We start from the raw sequence: 26,674 nt of genomic DNA on the forward strand, positions 1-26,674 counted from the left end.
GGCGGCGTTCAAGTGAAACGCTGGGTTCCAAACTGCATGCTCTATTTGAATAATCAACAGCAGTACATTTACAGTTTGGCGGTGTGTTCGTTGTCCCAAAGCCTGTGCGTTCAATTTGCACACCATCTCTTCTTCTACCACATCCAATTTTTTAACAGTGAATTGCAAACAGATGCAAAAGACCGGAAAGACAACATTTTATCACACCGGAAGATTAAAAAAAACAAACAAACCAAAAAAACAAAACACGGATGCTAGATTAAAATGTCAGTAAAATTTCAGAGTGTAGCTATCTGAGCAGGTTACGGTTCACACCAGGTCCACATGGATGAGGCACAAGAACAACCTCTCACTGTAGTACATTTCTGATCATGTTTCTGAGCAAGTGCTCTCACGGCATATACATGCCCAGCAAGTGACCGTGAGGAATTGTGGCTTGATTCGAATGTTGAAAATATAGCGCCGGAAATACATCAGACATGAACGTCTGATGCCTTCATCTCGCAGTAATCACCAGCGGCTATGATCACTTGGCAGTCTGGCTTTGTGATGACACAGCCAGACAGCCAGAGGTTTCAAATGTCCTTGAACCTCCAACCAACACCAAGGAAATACAAAAGATTTCACTCCGCGTGGAAGCTTTTCACGATGGCAGCAACTTACATGAATGTGTCCACAAAACCTCATTTGAGAGATGCCCTACCTACTCTAAACAAGAATGATTAAAAAAAAACCCCAAAAAACCAAAAAAGGGTATTTCTCAAAATGGCTCAAAATTGTCTTAAAAAATGGGACTTTCATCATTTATAAACATTCATCACCAGAAACATGCAGTGTAGCCTCCTAAAACTTTTGCAGATGGTGATTTTCAGCATCAGACCCCTTCTCTTGAGTTGTGCGATAAAATAACTGAAAAGGTACATGAACTAAGTTGACTCATTCACAATCACACAGGTTGGTATGCACATTGAGTTTGGTCAACAATCACCAATCATTGTTTTCCTCACAACTTCGGCCAATAACATCAACCGAAAATGATTTACACACACACACACACACACACACACACACACACATTCATATGATACATTGCCAAACACTAGTATAGGATGATAGAATGAAGAAAGGTGAGGCAAGTGCCTCACGCCTCTGTTCATCATTCACACTTCATCGACTACGCATGTAAGTTTGTATTTGTGTGAGGTTGTTAGAGTGCAAGCTGATGTGTGTCTGTACGTGTTGGTCCTCATTCGCTCTCCTGTTCTCCTTTCACGATGCTTCGCACTTCTTGTGTGTCTTGAATGTCGGAATAAACTTTGATTTGCAGTTCAGCAACCTGTTGTGAAGATAAAAATGGAAGCATGAGTCGGGGCCCACGGCCGGGTTTGATGGTCAGTGTTTTGCATTGCCGAAAGTGCAAGTGTGTTTATGTACAAAATGGAAAACAAGACAGGGTGGGGTTAGGTGGGATGGGTGGGGTGGGGTCTGGGGGTGCGGGGGGGGGGCAATGAAAGGCTGAGTGGGAGTGAGCAGGTGTTGAAGTGGTTAATGGCTGAAGGCCTGAATAGCTAGCATGGTCTCTTTCCGTTTCAGGAAATGAACTTCTCCTTTGTCTCATCAGGCAACAATGAACATCCAGCAGCACTCAAACACCGAGCATCATGCAGTATTCACAGGCAGCTAAACGCTTTGTCATTATCACGCATTCCTCTCCCCGTACAGCCAATATTTTAGAGCCATTGACTGTGACTTAACCCCCCGTGAATATAGGGACCATCTGTTGTGCACGTCTGCACATTGAAATAAATAAAAGACATGGCACTGTGGTTTAACACAGTCCTGATGCTGCCTTATGCGGAGGTAAGTGGAGACAATCTGGCAGCAATGAAACCGCAATTGTGTTATTGCTGTTTATACTCTGGCCATCGGGTCTCCACAGAAGAAAACTCAGCTTATGTCTTTTAATTGCTTCACATAAATATTTACCAAAGCAATTAGGTCAGGTTGTTGCCTGTCATAATGATTGCCACTCGAAGACAGTAAAAATATACTCACTGTCTTTTTGGTCATTGTTAAGAACCAACAGTTCATTCAGTCAACTCAAATGAGTGATTCTGACGATAATAAATGCAAATGCATTTTTTTTTCTTTTACAGACAGCTCAAATTGTATTTGTGCATGCATATGCATTGGGGTTTAAAATCAAACTATGACATGGTAAACTGACTGTTCAATCAATCAATCAATCAATCACCTTGTATTTGTACATCACTAAGTCACAGCTAAAGACATGTAATATTGTCACTGTGGGGTAATCAGGAAATGAAAAATATTTTATTTTGAGACAAGTCATGCAAACTTGGAAATAATTTAAGAAGTAAAGTATACCTGATGGCTTGTACCCAGTCAGCTGGACCACCTTAAATGCAAAAGCACAATGAAAGAACACAAAGACAATTGTTTACAACCTTGGCAAAAACCTAGTTCACTTAAATAATCTATCTATCTATCTATCTATCTATCTATCTATCTATCTATCTATCTACCTACAGTATCTATCTATCTATCTATCTATCTATCTATCTATCTATCTATCTATCTATCTATCAGAAGAAGAATTGCTGAAAGGAGAAACCTGATTATTCCCTCAAAGCTGAGGCATTTAGTTTTTTTGAATACCAATCTTGGTAAAAGTGGAATATTTTTGATGGGTGCTGGTTTTTGTTTGTTTTGCACATTTTTGTTTTTATCCTGTGTGATCTTTTGGTGATATGTTCTTTCACATCGTTATATTGGGGGGTGGGGGGTGGGGTGTTGTTTTGGTATTTTATATTTCTTTTTATCGCACTTTGTTACATGTCGAGTCGATCAACAGCTCTTACTGTACATAGTTGTTTCGTACTCATGAGGAGTTTATGACATTTGTCACCCATCACAAATGTGACATTATTTATTTATCAAAGTAGTAAGCCTACAGAAAGATATACATATAACCGTGCTTTATGTAACGGTATACTGTATGGAGGCTACTTACTTGATTTGCTGATGCTGACTTGAAAGAGAAACTCATACAGCTTTCCTTTCTGAAGCTTTCTGAAAGAGAAAAGCAGGTAATTCAAGTTATGGACTTGTAAAGGACCGGCACGCTGGACAAACATTAAATGTTAAAGATAAACACTTTTATAAAGCAAAGCACAGACCAGATCAATAAATAAGACGAGAATTTGGTTTGGTAAGACTCGAACAGATAAATCGCACTCTCTCTCTCACTCTCTCTCTCTCACACACACTTTATTATAGTATGAGTATAAGAATTTCACGAATTTCACAATCAGGAATGGAGAAGAAGATGCTTCTTCTCCATTCACCTTACGCAAATGTTGACTTGGCCAGGACCGGATATCATCAGTCTCCTTGGCTCATTGGGTGTTTCGACCCTTCACTTGGCCACCACTGCTGACCCACTTGATGGTGGGTCAGCAGTGGTGGCCAAGTCACTGCCCATCTCCTATTTCTGGCTTCCAGCTTAACTCCTCTCTCTGGCTCCATAACCAGCAAGAGGCTCTTTCTGCTGCCTCCCCCCATCCAGTGAGCTGCTGTCTATCTCTCCTTCCCTGTCATTCCATTGTCTGTGAACATCTTCCACACTGTTTGAGCAGGGAAGCTTCTCCAGCCGACCTCGACCAGGAGCAGCCATGCCTCACATTGTTTTCCCCTGCAGTCGTGCAGAAGGTCTTGGTGTATTTTATTGATGTTTCGCTCGGGTCTCTCCATGGGACTGTAAGGTATATGAGGATATCTTTATGCCTCTTCAGGCCACAGTACCACATCCAGCCTCAGAGTTGTTTGGACTGCAGCATCGCTCCCAGGTCCACCGTCATACCCTTTCCCTTACAAACTGGATTGATGTTGTTCCCTGAGCTGACTGGCGTTTCTTCTTACTGTCATCTCTGCAAGTGTCATGAGCACATTGTAATGGCGCCATCTGTACCGTCATTGGGTGAGTGTTGTTTTACCCCAGAACAAGATGTGCGCCATGGTGCCCCTATCCCCACAAAGATTGCACAATGGGTCTTCTCTCATGCCCCGCATGTTCAAGTTTGTTGGGGTATTGAGTGTGTACTACACTGACCACTGCTCAACCCGTCTAAACAGACGGCCACCCTCCAGAGTTGGTGTCTGCTCGAGGTTTCTTCCCACTGGGGACTTTTTCTAAGCCACTGTACATCATGCTTTCTCTGGAGGGATCAGTCGGTTTTCTTCTGAGTGATTGATTTACAGTATATATTACAAGATATTTCAATACAGCCTCGAGGTGTAGGAGTGTGACAATACACTTAGGAACGAGACGAGATACATTTTAACACTGCTTTCAGGAAAACTACAATGACAAAATATACTTTGGGGCAAACAGACTTCTTTGTTTAAATGAAGTGCAAGAAAGTATTGGTACATTGTGAAATGTTTTCTAACTTTGCATGCATGACCTAAGAATTCAACTTACTTAACTGTTAAATTTCATTCCACAAATTGAAACTAAAACTAAAAATGATAAAAGTTCAAATTAAATAAATAAAATGTTGTATTTTTGTGTGTGCAGGCAGTTAATCAACAACAACAACGTGCAAACAACACGGGCAAAACTGAAAATACGATTTGAAGTCAATACGTTGCTCCCCACCTCCAACTAATCATATCCAATAAGAACAAGCAGGCTGCAAAGTGACCGGAACCAATGTAGAGCTAAAAAAAAAAGAAAGAAAAGCCATCTGACTGAATAAACATGTCAATCATTTCTGCAAATTCCATTCCGGATTTGTCGATGCCTGAGTTAACAACAACCACCACTGGTGACCAACAAGGTCCTTGTAGAGTAAAAGGCACATCAGTAGGTAAAGAGACAACTTCAAGCTTGTGCCAAATATATACATGAAACCTTCAGTAAGACAAGAACGGTAACCATGTTTAAATTGCAAAATACATCTTATTGTTGTATCACAACTTTATGAGGTGTGACTACATTTCCATTAGGACAGATGCCAGTGATAATTTTGCGAACTTATTGTATTTAACTTATTGTCTGTAAAATGAATTGGCTTTCTTGACTCTCTGATGTCTAATGTCCCCTTGAGATTTCCCAACAGGCAATGCGTTAGCATGACTGGTGTCCAGCATGTCTGTCTGTCCAACTGACAGGCTGGACCGAATACTTCATGAATGATAGAGAGTAGCTTTGTTTATCAGTCTATTGTCTCTGGCTGGAGGGATAGATAAACAAACAAGTTTGGGGCTTGGAGCGTACATTGCTTGATGGATGGGAGTCACTTTGCCATTACAACATATTTGCAAAACAACCTTTGAGTGAGATGGAAAGTTGATGAAAATGAAGTTAAGCTGAGCAGATCAGCTTGTCTTTTTTGGGCTAATCTTCGTCAGGCTTATGGTGACTAAAGGTAGAACCATAGAAGCCGATAGAACAGCCAGCGATTCCTTTGGTCAAGTTGATCAAAGATTATGTATAGTTTCTGTAGCCTTTAATGTTTCAGAAACAGGGTACAACATTCACCCCCTGATTCCCCTAAAAAAAAAAGGGAATAATAAACAGGCTTATATGTCCCAACATTTTTTGGGGGTTTTGGCTTAATCCAACCCCTAATCCTCGAGTATCCCCAGAGAAGAGAAAGTGGTGACAGGTGCAGACTTCATTGGACAACAAGTTAGAGTCCTAACAAACAACACACACTGAAGTTTACAAAATAAAAAATAAAAAATATGAAATTGAAAGTGAAATTTGCTGTATTGAACCCATTACCTCAGGGAGCAGTGAGCAGCAGCAGTACCTGACTGTTAAACAGTAAGACAGTACCATTTTTACAGATTCTGATATTACCTGGTGGACACACTACCACTGAAGCCAAGTGCTCAATGGCACTGGAACATCTTAATAGCTGTAGGATGAAGAGACTGAAATGTCTTTGGGAGTGGCTGGGATGGAAAGCATCACTGACAAATAGATCAGAGGGCAAGTTGGATGTATTGGAGAAAGAGAACGAGAGGTCAGACTGAGATGGTTTTGACACTTACAAAGGGAGCAGCACTCGATATATTGGTAGAAGTACATTGAGATTGAAACAGCCAGGCGGGAGGTCTAGAGGAAGAGCTTTTATGGGTGTAGTGAGAAAGGATAGGAAATTACTTGTGAGAGAAGAGGATTGAGAGGATGAGGTTAGATGGAAGCAAACTCAGATTATAGCGTGTCAGTTCAGATCACCTTTTCCACTCAGCAAGGTGTCTTTGCTTTAATACCATCAGAAGCAAGTGTAAAAAGATTTACAACACATTGATAATTAATATTAATGGCAATCACTTTCCATTCACGTTGACGTACAGAATTCCCATGAAATGAATTAAAGCCCACCATTTTTGATGACCAGTGATGTGGAAGTAGAGCTAGAGGGTCTTGAGGTCTCACTAGTCTCCTGGCTCAAATGAGTCAGCGGACTGCAGACCCAAGTGGTCGCTGGAGCCCCCTGGGATGGTAGGAAGCTGGTCGGCTGGGAGCAGTTCTTTAAACAACAACACAACACAGGTCACTCAGACATAAAGTGTGTGAGTGTATGATTACATAATCACAACTGCTTCCACAGAGCAACAAGACAACTTCAATGAAACATTTCCAAAGAAGGAAATCATTTTCTCCACCCCAGCAGTAGAGCGAAGGTTGCTATTGACTGCTTTTTCTACTTTACTTACTGTAAAAGATAAGGCCTTCCGCTTTTCTTTTATCCTTTTTATGGCATTCCGCACCTAAATGAGAAGAGCTGTTGTAATCCAGGAGGCTGGCAGCCTTTCAGACAGTACAGACTCCACAGAAGTGGTTGTGCGGACAAGAGACCGAATGCTTCCTTACCTCACTGTTGTAAACAGCATACACCAGGAAAATATATAGTCCCTGCGGAGAAGAGAGACACTTTTGGTTGAGTTTATTAAACCCTGATGAACAACTGACAGTATCATACAATACTTTTGTTGTATTGATTAACTATCTATTTTATCATCACCTCCAAACATGGCTTAAACACTGAATGACTTTAATGCCGATGCTTTATTCATTATTTAAAATGTTTCATTTGCACCAAGCAAGGTGGTGTGAACTGTGACAAAATAGTAATTATTGGCAAATAATTGTGTAAATTACTGTATATGGTGTGGATGACCAGAGTTCCAGACCTATACACTTGCACATTAGGCAATGCAAACAAACAAACAAACAAACAAATAATACATACATACATACATACATACATACATACATACATCAACTGTTATTTGTACAGTGGTAATTCACATCCAATGTACAATCAAAGGAAAAACCAACTGGGCAGTGGCCAGGAAAAACTCCCATGTGGGAAGAAACCCAATGCAGATTCAGACTTCAGAGGGCCGTCATCTGCTTTGGACCAGTTGGAGTGAGAAGGAAATACAAAATATGTAGAGAAAGAGAGAGAAAAACAGAAGTAGAAGTAGCCGGCGTGACAGACGAGCCAGAAGGAATTGCAGGTGAAACATCAAAGCTCTCACAATATAGATGTAGATTTTATGAAAAAGAAATAATTCAAATATAGAAATAGGGAAAGACCCACCACCAGTATATGAGCTATATCAACATAAACATGTAGATGTACATAAATGTTGTGTCCTATAGATCAAATTATACATTTTAAGTAGCAGGGTGATATAGCGGCTGTCCATGTAGAATGTGTTTGTTCGTGTCCATACATACATACATACATACATACATACATACATGCTTGGTCCATCATAATTCTTATTCTCATTAAGATTCAGGTGCCATTAGAAAGCTTGTTCCATTCTTTAATAATCACTCATTGATGAGCATCATGTATTTGTGTTATGTTAAATACACAAGCACGATCATATTAATAGGTTTTCTTTGTTCCTTGTCTCTGAGTTGAATAGTCCAGTTACAAAACAATACAAAGCAGCAGTGTCAATAAAAATAAGGAAACAGCCCAAGCTGTGGACGCCTGATCCATGTCTAATGAGCTGTAACTAAGCATGCGTTTGCTGTAAAGAGGGGGAATTCTTTTTTGCTGTCCTCCTACGTACTCAAAGAAGAACTCCTACATTGGTGTTATCAGAGTTCACTGGCCATAAATCTAATTTAACTAGCAGCTTTCTGGAGGTCAAACCGGGGATAGCGGAGTTTAATTATTGAAGGACTAGGAAGTGGCAGGGGTGGGCGGGATGCTTCTTGCCTCTCTGATTTGTGGTATGAATTGGTTTTTAAATGAGAAGTGAATTAAACGTTATGGTTTTCCTGCACTATTTTAGTTTTATTAGTTACTTGTATAGAATGTGTTACAGGTATTTGTAATACCTGTTTGCATATCTTTATTGAGTGTGGTCTAAAAATGTTGGGTGTGACATTTAGAGCAGCACATGGCCAAGACCCAAAATAACATAATAAAGTCTTTTGTCCTCCAATCTGTCATTCTTCCTTGCCACATGAAACGCACCACCCATGCTTATTTTTTTTGCGACTGATTGATTTGGCTGACTTTTGATACATTGCTGAATTGAGGCAAGCTGTTAATCATCCTGTCTCATAGTATATTCTATGTTATTTTATTGTGATATGTTACTATTGTAGTTCATCTTATGCTAATTTCCACTTCCACTGTAAAGCACTTCTCTCTGGGAGAACTAGTGCGGAAATAAAGTTTACTTTCTTATACTTATCTGCTTTCATACCTCTTCATACCTCACTGTCTCCAAGTATCAGGCTTGTTTTCACATCTTGTCCAGATTCAGAGTGAAGCCTAAATTCCCTAGATTGTAATCTCGGGTGACAACCAACAGAGAGGGAAATCCCAAGGACTATGATGCCGTCAGGGTCTATTTAATTCAGGGACAGGTTCAAGTTACCCTTCCAAGTAACACCTTGGAGTTAATACCCAGTCAAACAATTTTTTTTAGCTCTGAACGTCTTGCTTTTGCTGCCCCTCAGCTCCACACAAGTCCACACAAACGGGCACAGACAGGTTAGTTCCAGTGTAAGTTCTAGTTGTCTAGACATTTCAGGTAATTCAGGCGTTCCACTATAGAACACTTGTGGGAGAAAATTGAAAGAGCTTCTTTATCTAATAAATTAAATCTGATGTTTTTTTTTTATTATTATTACATTGTGACCTCCCTGTAAATTACAAATGAACTAGAATGACAACAAAACAAATCACAGTGTTCTTGCCCATGTTGACGTTTGACATTTTCAAAACCCAGGTCTTAACATTATTGTGGAGCGTCTTTAAACAATATTTAGAAACTTAGCACTGTTAAGACTGATATTCCTCTCACTCCCTGCGAGCAACAGAAACTGCTTTAGGGTTTTTAAACAAATCTGTTTTTCTTGGAAAGCTGAAGGTTAAAAACAGCAGCAACGATTCAGCATCACTGTTATTTTCTAGATTGATATGTGATGAATTGAATCGTTATAAATATGAATCTCGTTGGCAACTGGACAGCGCAATGCCACATTGTGGGTTTTTATAAAATAGACAGAATGAAAGAAAATCTTTACCTGAAAAGCATTGAGGGTGATGAAGATATATGCGACAACGGCAGACAGATGGACGAGGACTCCACACAACCACGTCAGACCAAGCACTGGTAGAAGTATAAGAACGGGACGTGTCACAGCCCTGTAAACAGCAACAAGCGATAAGCCTGAATGAAACATGTGATATTTGAGTAGCCACTCATTTCATACCTCAGGCCCCTTATGGCTACAAATAACATTTATCTCTTTGTACTTTTCTCTTGGCAACTGTTTCAGAAAATACAGGTACATACTGATGTGTCCAGAAATGTTTTCCCCTGAAATATTTCTGCCTTGAATCCTTATCAACCGTCTCTGTGAATTTATAGATTTTACTGCCTACAACAGTCATGCTCCTGTTCCTCCGCAATCATCTTTTCAATGGTCAAAAGGTGGCCTTTGTTCAAAACCCCATTGTTGTCACATTGCTGCACCTGGGTAGAGAGATTGAGTTTTTAAACCGTGTCTGCAAGGACAAAGCTGGCACCCACTTCCCGCTCTCCTTTTAACATTGCTGTCTGTTAAATCTCCCTAATTCGTGTTGCATTGCGGAACAGCAACACTCACAGGAATAAAGACACTCGAAAAGAAAAGGAAAAGCTTCATCCATTCCGTTTGGCTGCGATACCCGGGTAGGTGAGAACCGGGGTGGAGGAGAGCTTCCACATGTCTTGTGTTGTGCAGTGGTCGAAAAAAGTTTATGGACACCATGCATTTGTGATGTAATGATTGTGTAACTCAAGATGACATCCCTTGCAAAACATCCTGAGTACAAAAAAACAACTATAAGCATTTAATGTTCTTATTTTGTCTTTGACAATGAAAAACAAAGTAACCCCCCAAAAATCTCTGGCAATTTTTAATGGCAATATTTGGGATTTATTAAAAGGGTGTTGGGTGACTTTTTTCCACTACTACTAAAAAAAAATAAAAATCAGTTTCTCCCTTCTTCTTTCTGTTATTTTCCTGTTGCTGTATCTGCAACTACATATTTGTGTTGTCAATGCCATATTGCTGTGTTTTGTTTGGCTGCTACACTCTCTCTCCCCTCCTCTCTGTCTTCCTCCCCATGCCCGCACTTCTGTCCCCTTTTTTCTCTTCTTAGGCCTCGTCCCTACCTCCAGTGTACCCATCCAAAAATCCTGCATCATGAAGAAGAATGAAGGAATTGACTCAACAGGATTCTGAACCAACCTGTCTGGTTAACACCCGCTAGTTTCAAGCGCTGCCTTTGAGAACAAATTTGTCAGGCATAACAAAGGCATTCCCTCGTGTTACTATTGCCAGACAGGACACAAGTTAGAAAATGAATGAATGAATGAATGAATGAATGAATGAATGAATGAATGATCCAAAGCTACGTTTGGCTTTGGATGATGGTGTGATAATGCGGGTGTGGATTTCCCTATCAGGTGATGTGGCTGAGGACTGGAATACTATTCATCAGATAGTAGTTCCCACTTGGTATTGAAAGCTGGCGCTAGTTTTAGTTCATGTGCACATATTATCTGCACAACATATAACCCCATCTTGAAGTACTTCTTATGGTCCAGTAATAAAAGCAGATGTGCTTTTATTTAACTCTTGGAATATCTGTCAGGATGTAGGCAAGTCAAAGCAGGTGCTGCCACCTGCACCTATGGTAAATGGACTGCACTTATATAGCGCTTTTCCAGCACCTTCACGGTACCCCAAAGCGCTTTACAAAGGCCTCTCATTCACCCCTTCACGCACACATTCATACACCAATGGGTGGCTGCTGCCATGCAAGGCGCTGCCTATCCCCATTGGGAATAATTTAGGGTTAAGTGTCATGCCCAAGGACACAACGACGGACTAGGATGGAGCGGGATTTGAACCGTCAACCTTTCAGTCATTGGACAACCCGCTCCACCTCCTGAGCCGCAGTCGCTCAGGGGTTTCATTCTTTCATTCGAATGAATGTAACCAGTTATTAAAAATGGCTCTTATTGAACTGTCTTATGATTAATGCTTGAATAAGTGACTGAATAGTTGTAACAGCACTGTGTTTTCCGTGTATTCATTTTGGCGTCAAAGAAAGATGAGGAGCTAGCAATCTGGCAAAACTCAACCGGGCAAGGTTAGCCAGCCAGGAAGAACTACATCCCATCAGTTCGAGATGACCACAGAACACGACAGGACTGCCTTGTCATAACTTCGTAAGGAAGAGACTTCTCCCATTTAGGAGGGCAAAATTGAAAGGCAAGGGAAAGGACTGTTAAGGCCACTCGCTGTCTCACCCCCTCCCTCCGTGCCACTTATCTTGTCAGTTTATGCGAATTCCGGTGTGCCATCGCTACAATCTGATTGGTGCTCTGCCTGTTGTTCCCAAGCCTCGACACTGCCTGCCGCCTGCCACAGAGCCAATCAAGCAAGCCAATCACGGGGCAGAAGCTTGCAGAGTCCTTTGCTCCCCTTTGAACGGTGGGACTGAACACCATGCCAGTACGCCTCGGAACTACTGCACTGTTGGGATTAGTATTTTGCTTTCGTTTTATAGAAGTATTTATGTTAGGAGTTTTAGTGTATAGGGGTTTTGCTTTTTGGTTTATAGATTATATAGCGAGGCTTTCCTTTCCCATTTTGGGTGTTTTTCGTTCTAGTCAGATAGCTCTTGTTTTTTAACAGTCTATCTTGGTTATATTTGTTAATTTGATTTAACAGCACCATGTGGTCCTGTTACAACTGTACCATTTTTAAAAATCGAGCCATGTTGTAACAGGGCTTTGAAATAAAGTATTTTTTTATCAGCACTTTGCTCATTGCTTTCTCTCTCTCTCTCTCTCTCTCCCTCACTCTCTCTCTCTCTGTCTCTCTCACTCAATAACACACACGCACACACACACATTCTATAGTATTGCTTGTCTATTCCCTCCTCCTTTTCTCTCCCAACACACAAATAGATGTGTGTTCAAGTCCAGGTGTTATGCTGATAACCCCTTCTAACTCCCAAAGCAGGTTCCTGGGCCTATAATACCTCCCAATATTTCAAACTGTCCTTATCTGTTCTACAGTGTGTGTGTGAGAGACAGTCAGAGCGCTGCAGAGTGGGTGCACAAGGGACAAGGGAAATTAAACTAAACACGCACGCACGCGTGCACACACACACACACACACACAAAGATTGTGTAGAAGTGGTGACAAAGAGCGGGAGAAAAGCCATTGTATCTCACCAAGTGAGGTCAAAGTTCTGCATCTTTGAAGCTGAGCATGGACTGAGCATCTTAGCACGGCGCCGAGCACTGGAAACCGTCACCATAACAACCCGGCTGAGTACAACTGCATTTACCTGCAAAGAAGGTACAACTGCATCAATACAGTCTGTATTTTATATTTTGTTATTTAGAATTGTCCATAATCCATAATCTTTCCAAATGGAATTTTGAATAGGCTATTCATCCTCAAAAGATGGATGGTAATTGTTTTTTCTTTTGTTCTCTATTGTATCTTTATTGTACATGTCTGACCACAAAAATCGGCAGATATGTAAAATAAATAAATAAATAAATGAATAAATAAAGGAGTGATGTTTGTTTCTACAGAAACAAAAACAATGCAAAAGTCAGTGAGACAATTTTTTTTTTTTACATTTTAAATTTTAGCTTATATAGCTGATCATGCTATTTAACCTTCTCCTCTTGCATTTCATAACTTTTTAAAATCAAAAAGAGCAGGGAAATAAACACATTCATTCAAATACAATAATATGAATAAAACTACTAAAAAACACATTTTGGGAAATTGCCGTCTAATGTCAAATAATTGGAAAGGGTAAATGTTTACCCCATAGTCTGACAAAATATTAATGGTGATTTAGATTATTTGAATCACTCCATGGGTGCTACAATCAACAATTCTTAAATGCAGTCCTTGTTACGCCACTGGGAATGATCACAAATAAGAATGATACTGGCAATAAGTGGAATAGCATACCATTAAGACAAACAAAACAGGCCCCACAAATGCCCAGATGGTGTCAGTCTTCATGTTGAGCCAACAGTGATCGTCTGCTTTGTACTCATCAACTGATACGGCCAATGTTACACCAACTATAAGAACAGGTAGTCCTGAAAAACAGACAGGGAGTTGAACTTTTGTGACGCCAATGCAACAGCAGAAGGAGAATGTTTAAAGATGTACAGTATGCTATGGTACATTGTCTGCTGCAGAATCTGAACTCTGACTCTCCAGACTGTTTAGTCTGAAAGGGAGCATTCTGCACACAACTGACAGTTTGGCCCGGTTCACACCATAACATTGACGTAACAAACGTTGGGGGCGACATAACTTTAGAAGGTAAACTTCATTTATTCATTCATCAAGAGTATGCAAGATGCACAACTGGATAGTTAGCAAGCTGACATGTGATTGACCAAAATGCACGATTTAACTAATCAGAACATTTTTTTTTGTAGCACATGAACTGAAAAAAAAAGAGTAATATTTGGGTATTTTTTGGTGCATTTGTCCAAAGTGATCTGTAACCAGTGCAAAGTTGCATATTCTTATCATTGAAATACCTCAAGATTAAAGTACCGTGTTTATGCTCGGCACACCCTCCCAAAACAGCTGTGACCAACTACAATGGGTTCAGCTTGTGGGAAAAGTATAGAAGAATAAACATGTGACAAGCTAAGAAATGTCATTCGCTGTAATTCCTCACTTAATTTTAAGTTTTGATTAAATTGAAAAGTTTGATTGAAATTTTGATTGCAATTCCATGCAAGTCAAGTCAATATATAACTAGATTATTTTCCCTTCCTTCTTCAGCAGTACAACTTGTACTGCTGAAGAAGGAATATTTGTTTTTTTCCTGGAGGTAAAAGGGCATACTTTACATACTTGATAAAAAAAAAAAATGCAATGTTACCCCAGCCAATTATATAGTAGAGCTTCATCCGGCTGTCTTCGCTGATGTTGACCGAAACCACTTTACTCCAGAGAAGGAGGCCCTCCACCAGCATCCAAGAAAAGGAGGCCATGAAGAAGAGATGGAGCAGTGCGGTCACGATGTGGCACGCTATCTGCAAATTGGAACGTCAACGCTTGAAGAAATGGCTGGCTGAGACAGATACTGCAAGTGCAAGGATGTCGCATGTTAAAGGCACTGTGTGTGTGTAAAATTTGTAATGTAATAAAATAATACCCACAAATGTATTTGTGTAAGTGTACAATCGCTGTGAAATAAAAGTAGTTTGGTTTTCCTGCTCATAGAGCGCTTCATTCACACATCTGCATACATCTTTGCAAGGCTTGCTCACAGGGGTCACCATCTTGGACCACCGTGTTTGTAAGGCAGCCCTGTACGGACAATTCAAGCCTCCTGAGAGAAACTGTGTGTCACATTCGTGGCAGGTGCTTTGCATTGCCCTCCAATAAACCAAAAGCTAAGAACCAATTATTTACTCTCGGTGAAATGCAGCGGAATCTTTTGTGCATATTTGGCATAAATACTGTACTGACTGACATTAGACAACCTACATTTACAAGTCACCTTTCGCTAAGTCCCCGTGGTTACTGTTGCTATGCCCAGCAAGCGTTTGCTTCCGCTTCATTCACACCAGCATGTCAACCCTGGATTCATCAGCAATTCCGGCGAAAGATATTCTAATGGGAATATATAAATCATATAACTTCTGGACTGATAGTTTAGAAATGTCACATATAGATACAGATGTTTATGGTTTAAATAGGTGTATTTAATGGTCAATCAAAATGGTAAAATGTTGTTGTGATGACTGTCATTGTGGTCGATGACACCCTTTTCATCTGCTGCCATTGATGCGGCAAATCTTTCTTCTAGAGGACACAATTTCACACACGGCACCTTTCAGTGATTTGTTCATCAAATGATGCTGCCATCGGTTAATGTATTAAAGCTCAGGTGGTTGAAGCGCAGAGCCTTCACTGAAGGCCAAAGCCCACCAAAAGCGTTTGCGGCTCCGCTGCAAAGCCAGTGTACGCGCTGCTGTGTAATATATACATTCAATGGGTCGGGAAACCAAAGGACTTGTATTGTACTCTGAGTATACACTTTTATTATTGTGTTTGTGGGTAGTTTATTGAGGTTTTTATCAATATAAGAATCATAAATCAGGCCAGATTTTTCCACACGAGACCTTTAAAGTTAGAATGTTTAGAAGGTGCCGCATTTGATTGATTGATTGATTGACTGAATACTGTGACAGATACTACAAATACTGATTGAAAATTAGAAGGGAATTGTTATTGTTACTATTGTTTGAATTTTTTTTTTTTTTTAATGTTGTTTTAAATCTCTTTGACAAAAATCTGTTATCCAACCCTAACCCTCTATCTCACTTTCCACCTTAGCTTTTTATGCTAGCATGGGTTTTTCCACACTGTAATTAAAGCATTTCAAATGTCCAACTGTGAAAATCATTGTTGTAAGGAAATAGGTTTATTAACTAAAATAGCTGACTGATGCAATTAGTGCCCAGTTATGTGATGGAACTGCATTGTACTTTTCTTTTTATAAATGAAACTCTTACCTCATTGGCAGAGAACCAGTCACTGCACATTAGCAACAGCTCAGCGACACCCAGTGCAACAATCAGGTTCTTGTGGACGGTCGTACGGTCCGACTTAGGGACACTATAGGAGAAATATATTCAAACATACACACGGCGTAAAATATTGGCTGGCAGGTCACTGAAAAAAAAAAAAAAAAAAAAAAAAACTCTCAATCTTTTACGTTGTACAAAATATTTCACCATGATGATGTTGACATATCTAAAGAAGCACAGCGTTCTGTTTACCCCCCTCCCGCCCCGCTTTGTCATTTATTGATGTGAACCTGGACGGATTTTATAAAATGCTTTTCACCCTGTGCGTTTTCCAGAGTGCACTCCGCAACATTTGTGACTCACCCCACTGCGATGAAGAGGATGAAGGTGAAGAGGAGGCCACACAGAGACACTCCACAGCCGATAAACGTCAGCACCTGCAAAGCTCTTTCATTTTCCTGGCTCCTCTGACACACACACACACACGCACGCACGCACGCACGCACACACACACACACACACACACACACACACACACACACACACACACGGAACGTGAGTTGCAGATAAGTGGCACATACTGCGTGAACTAGCATGCCTGCGCGAACTAGCATATTGCTAACAGAACAGAAGATCGTTACCTCCACTTCATACACCTGGAGCAGCAACGCAAAATTGGTGGTGTGATTGCAGTAGCACGCAGAGTATCCGTACTGTTTGGACACGACCTGACAGCCTTTGGTGTTCCAGCAGCCACCAGTTTCAGGGCTTAGCAGACACAAACATTGCAAACTTAGTTTTTTTTTTTTTTTTTTCTTCAAACTGTAGCGCTACAGATCACAACAACCCGTAAGTCTTTACTTACTTCAAATTGAAGTCCCAGAAAGCACATACTGGGTCATAAACAGTAGTCGCCGAATTCTTAAAGAAAAATATCATAGTCAATTAAAAGGAGGCACGTGTTGGCTAAAAACGAAAAGCTGGAGTTTAGAAAGTTTTTGTTCACCTTTACTCTGTGCTGGAGTTGAAAGTGAACAGCTGCACTAACAAGCTGGCTGTCTGCCAGTACTGTAGTAGATATCACAGAAGAACCCAGAATGGTGCCCATATACCTGTTCATACACAGACCAATTTGTTACATTATAAAAAAAAATACAAACCACAGTGATAAAGCCAGTAAAGTTATTTGCACACAGAAGACAGTCCAGCAGTATACATTCATTTCATAAATCAAATTGTTTTTGCATTGTAGAATATATTATACTTTTAGATTGAAATTAATATGGTAGCAAAAGACCTTAGACCTCTTTATGGTTTAAGGGAAACAAAGGGAATTTTCCTACATTTTGGGAAACATTGACTTAGCACGTGACACATATTTAAGATTGTAAGGGCAGAAGACTTTATTTTTAAAACAATATTATGTTTGTAAAAGTAAAACACCATTTGAGAAGTTCCATATTAAACACACTATCTCAGTACTATTTTTTTTAAGTTCCGTTTTGTAGTTTTGTTCACAACGTCCTCATTCTAATACACGTGTTGTTGTGGATTTTAAACTAACGTAGTTAGCAGTAGTGGCATTGTGTGCATTTTCAGATACTATCTGACATAAAAACACACAAACACGACAAGTGAGTCAATCGCAGAAGCGTCAATATCAATTTGGATTCCAGCTTCTATGCACGTTACCTCTGGCTGCCGTCGGTGACAGTAGGAACCGTCGTAATGTTCTCTCCCAGAGTGAAAACGGGGTCCAGGGAGCCGTACCACGTGTTGACAAACGTGAGCTTGTGGAAGCCTGCACAATCAACACCACAGTGTCAATCAGACAGCCAAATAAAACAGTGCTAAAAGAAATGTGGATCATTTTAGATTGCGTATTGTTCAGCATGAATGGTTATTGCAAAAGCCAACAATGCAGCTCCATCTGCACTTCACTGCGAGACCTTGAGAGTGTAACTAGGTGAATACATGCTACACATTCAACACTGTCCTCAGTGCACTGTGTGACTTGAGTGAATAAAATGTGTCTTGTCTTTTTTTTTTTTTTTTTGCACACACTCAGTTTTTTATTTTTTTTGTTGAGGGAGATAAACATTAATTGGTGCTTGCTGCAGCGTAGGAGGAAGTGATTACTTGTTGCATTTCTCCCTTACCATTGTTCTGAAAATCCTGCATGTCCGGTTGTGAGACTGAAATGCAGTCTAAGTTGGCGTGTTTGTCAGCATCAGGCCCACAGAAGCCCGGCACTTGGAATCCTTTCTGCAAAATCTGCTGCTTCAACTCCACCTCTGAGGGAGAAAAAACAAAACAAAAGTGTCTGATGGCGACAATAATCTTTATTAAGCTTGACGTGCGATCTCGTTTTAAAGCTACAATTTCAACTCCAGTCAAAATGCTCTATATCATTCAATTACTACTTGAAAATTAAAATTTGTGTGTGTGTGTGTGTGTGTGTGTGTGTGTGTGTGCTAGAGAGAGAGAGAGAGACAAGAGCCCTATTTCTTCTCTCCTTTTCAACAGGTAAATCATCAATTATCAGCTCTGATGTTTTGAACAGCAATCAATATTGATGAACGTAGACTGAAACTAGTGTTGCCATGGCAACTTTAGCCCTTTTTCTGTGAATTAAATAGACAGTGATTTTTTTTTAATATATCTCAGGAATCCCATTTTTCCCTCGCTGCATCTTTTAGCACAATGACAAGGTCAGGAAAATTGGACATCCAAAGATTAAGTGTTTTTTTTTTTATTATTTAAAAACAAAACAAAACAAACAAAAAAAAACATGTGCGAATCACATCTAAAGTCTACGTTATGTTTTTATAATTGAAAATACTTACTAAAGTTACTATTATTAATTTATTTTCTATGGATTTGCTAACAAACAAAAAAACAAACAAACATCATTTGCAAGAGGATAAATTGAAACTGAACAACCAACTTGTTTCTTCAACTGCACTGGTTTATGTCGTCGTTGTTTCATTCTGCACCTGTACAAAACATGGACCAAGCCAAACTTTGCACTTTGGAGATTTTTTTATTTATTTATTTTTAAACCATTTGACCTTGCGCTTAAACCTGTCATTCTGAGATCATGCTGTGAGACGATGGGACTTAATAATCCATATATGAATTATAATAAAAGGGCTAAGCTGGCCTTTCTTTTTTCTCTTTCTTTTCTTTCTTTTTTGCTTTAGTGCCTGTGTTGGTGTGTCAAGGCAAGTCAATCTATTTTCATCCTCTCACAACGAAATTCATTTAATGACGCCGTATTAAATATTTCTGTGATCGACTTTGCAAGACTCACTAATGTTGGGGCTGTTGAGCGTCAGGTGCTCGCGCTCCTCCATCAAGCGGGGGCAGAGTCCACTCATCATGTGATCTATTGTCTTGACCACGTCCATGGGGCCATTCACCACCTTCAAGACACGGAGCACCAGCATCTCAATTGACAGCGACGCTCGTGCACTCTGCCACGCCGCGCACATTCAGCACAGCCAGAGAGGCACATTTCAAAATGACCATTCAAATACAATATAATAAAAAAAAGTGTTTTCTGCATTATTAACTGAATGCCAGATTCTGGGGAAAGTTTTGAAGAGCGTTGCCGGCTCAATAGAACAGCATTTAATGTGAGGTACAATCGCAGAGGCTGCCATTGTCGAGCTTTAAAAAAAAAAAAAAAATCCTCGTTCTGAATTCAATATAGCCATCTGAGTGCTGAGCCTTGGACACGGAGGTGGGAGCACAGCTAGGGAGGAGCATAGCCACAGTTTTTCAGAGTGCTTCTCATCCATTGAGTCTGGACTAAGGTGTCCTTGTAGCACTGAGAGGCCCGGCTGGGGGAAGGGAGGCGAGTACTAACATGAAACATAAGATTTGTCCTAAAGCAGCACCGTCGAGTTGCATACACTGAAGGTACAGAAAGGTTAAAAATAGACTCGCTAATGTATTTTATTTTTTTTTAGATGATTTAAAAAAAAAAAAGGTTAAAACGGTTAACACCTGTAAAATTAAGATCCTTCAACTTCAAGAAAAAAAAAAAATGAAAGTCTGAGTTTAAAAGCAGAAAAAGATCCTGAAATCTTCACTACTAAAAACTTAAAATTAAAAGGAATGAATTTGCAAAATTGCATGATACTGTAGCTAATGACAAAGAACTTGAAAGTGCAACTTTATAACATTAAAAAAAAATCCCACACAATCTCGTAAAAAAAAAAAAAAAAAAAATCTGACTGAATGAGATTCAGCCAGTGTAAGCTCTGCATCCACTGATTTTATTATCAACATTTGCGGTGCATGAACCCTACGGTGTCTTGGAACGAAGGCTCTGTACAAGTCACCAGATCTTCGCAGGGCCACACAAACGTGCACTGAAATTCACATCTATAATCAGGTGTTTAGAGTAATCACACCAAGGAATGAACACTAGGACTGTTGCCTTTGGGCTGCGGGTGCAAGCCAATGGAGAAAACCAGCTCAGTGGTCTATTGGTAGAGTCTTCGCCCTGAGACTGGGAGGTTGTTGGTCTGATCTCAAGCTGGGTCGTAGCAAAAACTCAAAAAATGGTACCCGTTGCCTCTCTGCTGCACTCACTAGTTTCGGACCTTGGGGTTGGATCACCAAGGATTCTGGGTCAAATGCAGAGGACGAATTTCACATCGCATGAGATACCCACACAGAAAGGCCCACAGAAAGGAGTTGAGCCCTTCACGCTCGACCTTCGTACTGTGAGTGACGATGAATTTTCTGCTTGTCTGTGTGTGGAGGTTAGCAAACTGCTCAAACGTCTACACACAAACAGAGCACACACACTCAATCGCACACACACACACACACACACACACACACACACACACACACACACACACACACACACACACACACACACACACACCTCTTTAATGGCCTGCCACTTGAAGGCATTTTCTTTGCTGATGATGCTATCAGCCACATTGAGAAAGTGGTGGCCGAGCTTCTGGATGTCGTCCCGGCTGTGGTTGGTGGCACCTTCAAGCTGCTCCGTTGGGAGGTCAGCGGTCAGAGACAGCAGCTGGACAAGAGACACCATGTCTGCCGGCTGAAGACCCTTGTCCTGGGTGTCCTCCAGGGCCTGGAGGGAGAGGTCCAGCAGGGCAGAGGCCTCAGCCAAACCCCGCAGACCGGACGGCTGGTGCACCAACACCCCCTGCAAGTCAGTATTCAATCAGCTGCTGAAGTTGCTCTTCATGACGTTCTTACGATGCCTGTTCTAATGATGTCTTATTCAGCAAGTGTAAGTACATGCAAGGTACTGTCATAGTCTCTGTGTCTCCCTGGCAGCTGAAGGTGAGGACCTACTACTGGACATCACGGTTCCATGACTGCACCTCGCCTGCTGAGTTCACCACCCAGGACTCAAATTAACGGCAGATCTTGTTCCATCACAGACTTACATTTTCTCTATGGACAGCAATTTAAAACAGGCCCCTAAAATAAATTTAAAAATATTACAATTTTAAAATTATTTTCAATTACATTAAAATATGTGTGTGTGTGTGTGTGTCTTTCTATATTTGAATTATTTGTTTATATACATATTTCTATCTATAACTATGTAACCTAACTCTGCTCTGTCTGCCACTCTGAGCACTGTTACCTTTGCCTCTCTCTTTCTCCTCATTTTTTTGTGTCTCCTAAGCAGAGACCGAGCTCTGCAGTCCCGAGTCTGCTCGAGGTTTCTTGCTACAGGGGGAATTTATTTCTTGCGCCTTGCTTGCTTTGGACTCAGAGGCTTCACCTGGTTTTCTCCTGACTGTACAAATCGTTTCGAGACGCCTGTGGTTGTGATTTAGTGCTTTACAAATAAAAGTTGATTAATCAAGTGATCAAAGTCAACCTGTGATGCTTATATGTATATATATGTATACATATATATACATATATATATATATATATATATATATATATATATATATATATATATATATATGTATATATATATATATATGTATATACATATAAGCATCACAGGTTGACTTTGATCACTCAGTATATATATATATATATATATATATATATATATATATATATATATATATATATATATATATATATAAAAGTTAATTTATCTCAGTACATTTGTTTACATGCTGCAATTTAGCACATATTAAATGTTCTGAGTATCTTATGCCTTTTAAGTAATGCCCTTTTCTTTTCTTCAGTAATTACATATATTGAGATTTTCTTCTTTCGTCTTTCACATTGAGAGGCACTGCAAATTGAAGGGCACAACATTTCAGTATGCTTATAGATAATATTATGATAGATTGTCTATACCTGCGTTTGGTTGGAGAGCGTCATCAGATGGTTCATAAACGCAGTAGGTTGGGAGCTCTGAGAATTACTTATGTGCTTCATCTTCAGATACCGCTCTGTGACAAAAACACAACAACATTCGCGCAAATAAAGTCACATCAAAATGCCGTGACGCTCAGAAGATGTTTTAGCGAACTGCACACCCTGAGACTCACCCAAAAAAAACAAACAAACAAATGACGTAACTCTGATCCATAAACTGATCTCTGACCTACTACGGTCCGCTCTTATTCCAATAACAGCAGATTTGTACATTTGTAATGTTGTGACTTTGAGCATTAAAGGGGCTTAAACAGTGATGATTTTCTTCAGCGTCTATATATATATATAAAAAAAACATAGTTAGATAGACTATTTTAAATCTCTTCTTCTGGTTACCATTAAATACATATCCGAAACTCTGTGGCAGTGAGAAAAGGAAAACAAGAAGCTCGGCCTACCTCTGCTGCTCCTGCAGATGAACGGTAGCAGTTCTGAGCACCGTGTCAGGCTGAGGACTGGGAACTTGGCCGACCAGCCCTCCAGCACTCCGCAGGCCTGCATCTCCATCTGCTGGTGGACCGCTGACAGTACATTTGTAAATATCCAATGAAATTACACACGACTCAAAGAAAACGTATTTCACACAGAAGAGCAGGTGTGGCTTGAATTGACAAGCATTTTATTCATTGTTGTATGACTTTTATTTTATTTTATTATTATTATTATTATTATTATTATTATTATTTATTTATTTATTTATTTATTTATTTATTTATTTATTTTTAAGACGGTAAATTAGACTCAATTTGACAAGGTATTGCCGGACATGCTAACTTCTTATTTACTCATTCTTGGGAGCTGAGCCGCCACAGCCGCCAGTTCTTCTAACACGGAGGAAATTCTACGCCACCAAATCACCAAACTTTGCAAACAGTTGTCAATACATACCAATAAGGCTTGATGGTGGCACTACGAGCAAGCATCTAAAGTTTAATACATGTGTAACAAATCAAGCATAGGTGCTCCAGCTTTGCAACTTTAAACAAACGGTAGGCCAAATACTGAAGAAACATTTGTACGTTTCAAACCTATTGCAATTTATTAAGTCCAACCACCGTTTTTTTTTCTTTTCCCAAATGTGTACCACTCATTAAATCTATCTTGTCCCACAAGCTTTTTTCAATTGACAACATATGCAGGTTTTTTTTTTTTTTGCAGTACTTTACTTTTTTAAATGTATGGGCTCTGCGTAATTGTCATTTGCCAGGTTACAATAGATTTGATATAAAACCTCTTTACTGTACATTAGGAAATAATTTTGTGTTTAAGCGATGTCCTTGACTTACAGTATATGCTCTAATTTAGGAATAAGCAGGGAATGCTATCTTACCTGGGCAAACAGACAGTGCCTGGACTTGTCTGACCTTTGGGTGACGGCTTACGTGATCAAGGTTCCAGCTGAAAAGTACTTCCTGTGTTACTGGTGCGCATGCATTGAGGGAAAGGACGTGGCTGTCTTCCAGGTACATATTCCATAGATTCAGATCAGACATGTTTCCAAAGAAAGGCTCCGTGAAGTTCCCTCCAAATGAATCTTGGTCCTGACCAAGAATTAGAATCCCATTCCCAAAGATATCCCGGGAAGTGTCTGCGCCAGAACCCGAGTCTCTCCTCCCACCGTCCACATAGATATTCCAGTTGCTGTTGCTGCAATTCCACGTGACACAAATGTGATGCCAAGCTCCATCATTTGGGAAGGACGCTTTGTAAGGAAAGTGCTTCCCGTGGATGATGAGCGCCAACAGGATTCGTCCCTGCATGTCCAACTGGCCCCTCAGTTGGAACTCATTGGTAAAGACGGGCGCAGCATAGGAGAAGATGGTAGATACCTCGTTCCATTCTGGGTCCCACTGGACACGGATGCACACACTGAGGAGTGACAGGTCAGGGAACGACACGTTGACGCGAGCAAAGGCCTCATGGGATTCCCTTGGGAAGTTCAAAGCTGAGAATTTCAAATCTATAAAGGGAAAAAAAAAAAATACTCAGTTCATTTTATTCATTCGATATTTAAAGAGTTTGTTTTGTTGGTGTTCTGTGCAATTTGGTTTTACACTTGCTTTGTTTTGAGACGGCAGCTGGTTTCAATGCTGTTTGGCCTGGGTTTTGGACCCAAATACGAGAGTGAAGTCCACTTTGGCCAAGTAGTTCCACGGCTCCTTCTCTGTCCTCTGCCTGGTCCGGGCTGATGAGAGAGCTAAACTGGGCCCTGCAGAAGCTGTCGGCCCTGGAGAAAGTCACCGACTCATTGACCAACTGAAAGGCCCAGCGAGACGTTACGTGGACCAGCCGAGACTGTCCTGTGAAGGGTGAAGATCAAGCCACGTAAACACTGATATACCAATATCAATTGTTAATACACACGTAACGTGCATGATCACTCACACACAAACACACACATGCATGTATATATATATATATATATATATATATATATATATATATATATATATTAAAGATAAGACGGTTATTTTGTCATTCAGTTCTTCATTCAGTCTTTCATTTACTTATCTTGACCATAGTGGGCGCCATCATGACTAAATGCAGGCTACTACAAGCGGTTTATAGCCTTACCGTTTAACTTTCCCATTCTGTCCGGCACAGTGTGTGTTGGCTCACTTGCACATAGAGCCTATAAGGAAAAGAGTTTAATTATTTATTTATTTTAGAAAAATCTTGCTTCAATCCATAAACAAAACTCAAGGGCAGTCAATTCAGCAATGTTTGATGTTCTCTGTTAAAAGTGAACATAAACCAAATCACTCATAATCTGTCTGAAAACTATGTCAACAACTTGTTATATTGTCTGTAATGAAACTTGAAGGTTGTTACCACAAACAAGCCGAATATGAGTCCAGTATCCAGGCCTCCCGTCATCTTTAGGTCAGTGCTGTTTCCCGGTTACAATAATTGATGGCGTTTACTTAAAAAAACAAAACAAAAAAACCCCTCCATAAGCCAGGCGTTTTTTGAATCTCAGAAACAGTATGTATCAACACAGTAATTAACCCCCACGCCAGGAAAAAAGAAAAAAAAAAAGTCAGTTTTCACCCAGCAAGTTCATACCCTCGGTGATCATGAGTCCTGACACACTCTTGCACATTCAGTTGCAGCGTCCCATTTTCCTCTCCAAAGCAGCAGAGAAGGTTCAGGAGTAATCTTGGAACAAACTCCATGTGTGGTATCATCAAACCGGTCTATGTTCCTTCTCCAGTCCATTAGCGTTAGTGTCCGGCGTCGTCCAGCATGAGAACTAGCAAGTGATCCCAGTACAAACAATTGCGTACTTCTGTCCTGGCGTTCCAGACTGTCTGCCAAACAACCTCCCTCCTCCCTCCCTCCCTGCTCCGTACCCTGAAGTCATCTGCCTTTGTGATGCAAATGAAGTCATTTTTAAAAGAATCCAACTTACGCAAGCAGTGGCAAGCATTTGGCTCCAAGAGGTTTTGTCAAAAGCATTGAGATTTTAAGAAATAGCCTCTCTCTAAAAAAAAAATTGAACTTTCTTTTATGCTCATTTTTGACAGTATTTTGAAAAGTTCTAATAATGTAACCACAAATGAAAGAATTTTTCTGATTTCTAGTCGCTTTGAGCAAAATGCTTTTATTCTTTTAAAACCAACATTTTTTTTTCTAATGCATCAGTCAAACGCATGATAAACCTAAATACATGACGAAGATCAGCTAAACAAATGGCTGCTTCTCCTCCATTGACTGGTACGAATATCAACGTTATTTTAAAACATCTCACTGTCATGGTTGAATTGTTTTCAGTGTAATTACATACTTACAGCAAACATACATCTGACGAGGCCTTTTCATAATTAGCGTGGAAGGAGGCTGAACGAAGCTGCTGTCTATCAAAATCTACAGAACAAACAGATTGTTTTCTGCTAGTTTAGCGTGCCGCAGCATGGCATATGAAAACACTTGCCAATGACCGGTAAATGCGATTGCCTTTCTTTGTTTTGTTTTTCACATATGAAAACACTATTCAGTTCTGATTTAAGTGCATCATGCATGTAGGAAAAAAAAATCTAATCGTTCAATGTTTTTTTTAAAAAAGTCTTTAACACTGATTTCAAACGCCAAGTCAAAGAGG

At 40.1% G+C, this 26,674-nt stretch overlaps 1 protein-coding gene across 3 annotated transcripts; it reads right to left on the reverse strand.

Annotated features, from left to right (window-relative positions):
• Window positions 1-826: 826 nt before the first annotated feature.
• On the reverse strand, window positions 827-25,848 carry adgrd2 (adhesion G protein-coupled receptor D2). Of its 3 annotated transcripts, XM_076046991.1 has the most exons (26): window positions 25,639-25,847; window positions 25,405-25,495; window positions 25,147-25,204; window positions 24,633-24,872; window positions 23,903-24,532; window positions 22,971-23,093; window positions 22,492-22,586; window positions 21,071-21,361; window positions 19,481-19,592; window positions 18,327-18,461; window positions 17,860-17,968; window positions 17,174-17,279; window positions 17,033-17,088; window positions 16,809-16,935; window positions 16,531-16,634; window positions 16,153-16,255; window positions 14,511-14,664; window positions 13,574-13,707; window positions 12,814-12,929; window positions 9,602-9,722; window positions 6,911-6,952; window positions 6,754-6,807; window positions 6,419-6,566; window positions 3,035-3,093; window positions 2,389-2,419; window positions 827-1,336 (listed from the first exon to the last, which is right to left on the reverse strand). In XM_076046991.1, exons 2-26 carry the CDS (start codon window positions 25,447-25,449, stop codon window positions 1,329-1,331), a joined length of 3,201 nt encoding a protein of 1,066 aa, XP_075903106.1. In that variant the 5' UTR covers window positions 25,450-25,495; window positions 25,639-25,847; the 3' UTR covers window positions 827-1,328. The 3 variants fall into 3 exon arrangements, 2 of the variants coding, with proteins under 2 accessions (XP_075903106.1, XP_075903105.1); XM_076046990.1 differs by lacking the exon at window positions 2,389-2,419; XR_012929055.1 differs by lacking the exons at window positions 827-1,336; window positions 2,389-2,419; window positions 3,035-3,093 and having other exon boundaries at window positions 6,483-6,566; window positions 9,602-9,687; window positions 25,639-25,848.
• Window positions 25,849-26,674: the final 826 nt, after the last annotated feature.

This window comes from Nelusetta ayraudi, unplaced genomic scaffold, assembly GCF_046127955.1.
Source record: "Nelusetta ayraudi isolate G7.1 ecotype Tasmania unplaced genomic scaffold, CSIRO-AGI_Nayr_v1 ptg000092l, whole genome shotgun sequence".
Classification (NCBI taxonomy): Eukaryota; Metazoa; Chordata; class Actinopteri; order Tetraodontiformes; family Monacanthidae; genus Nelusetta; species Nelusetta ayraudi.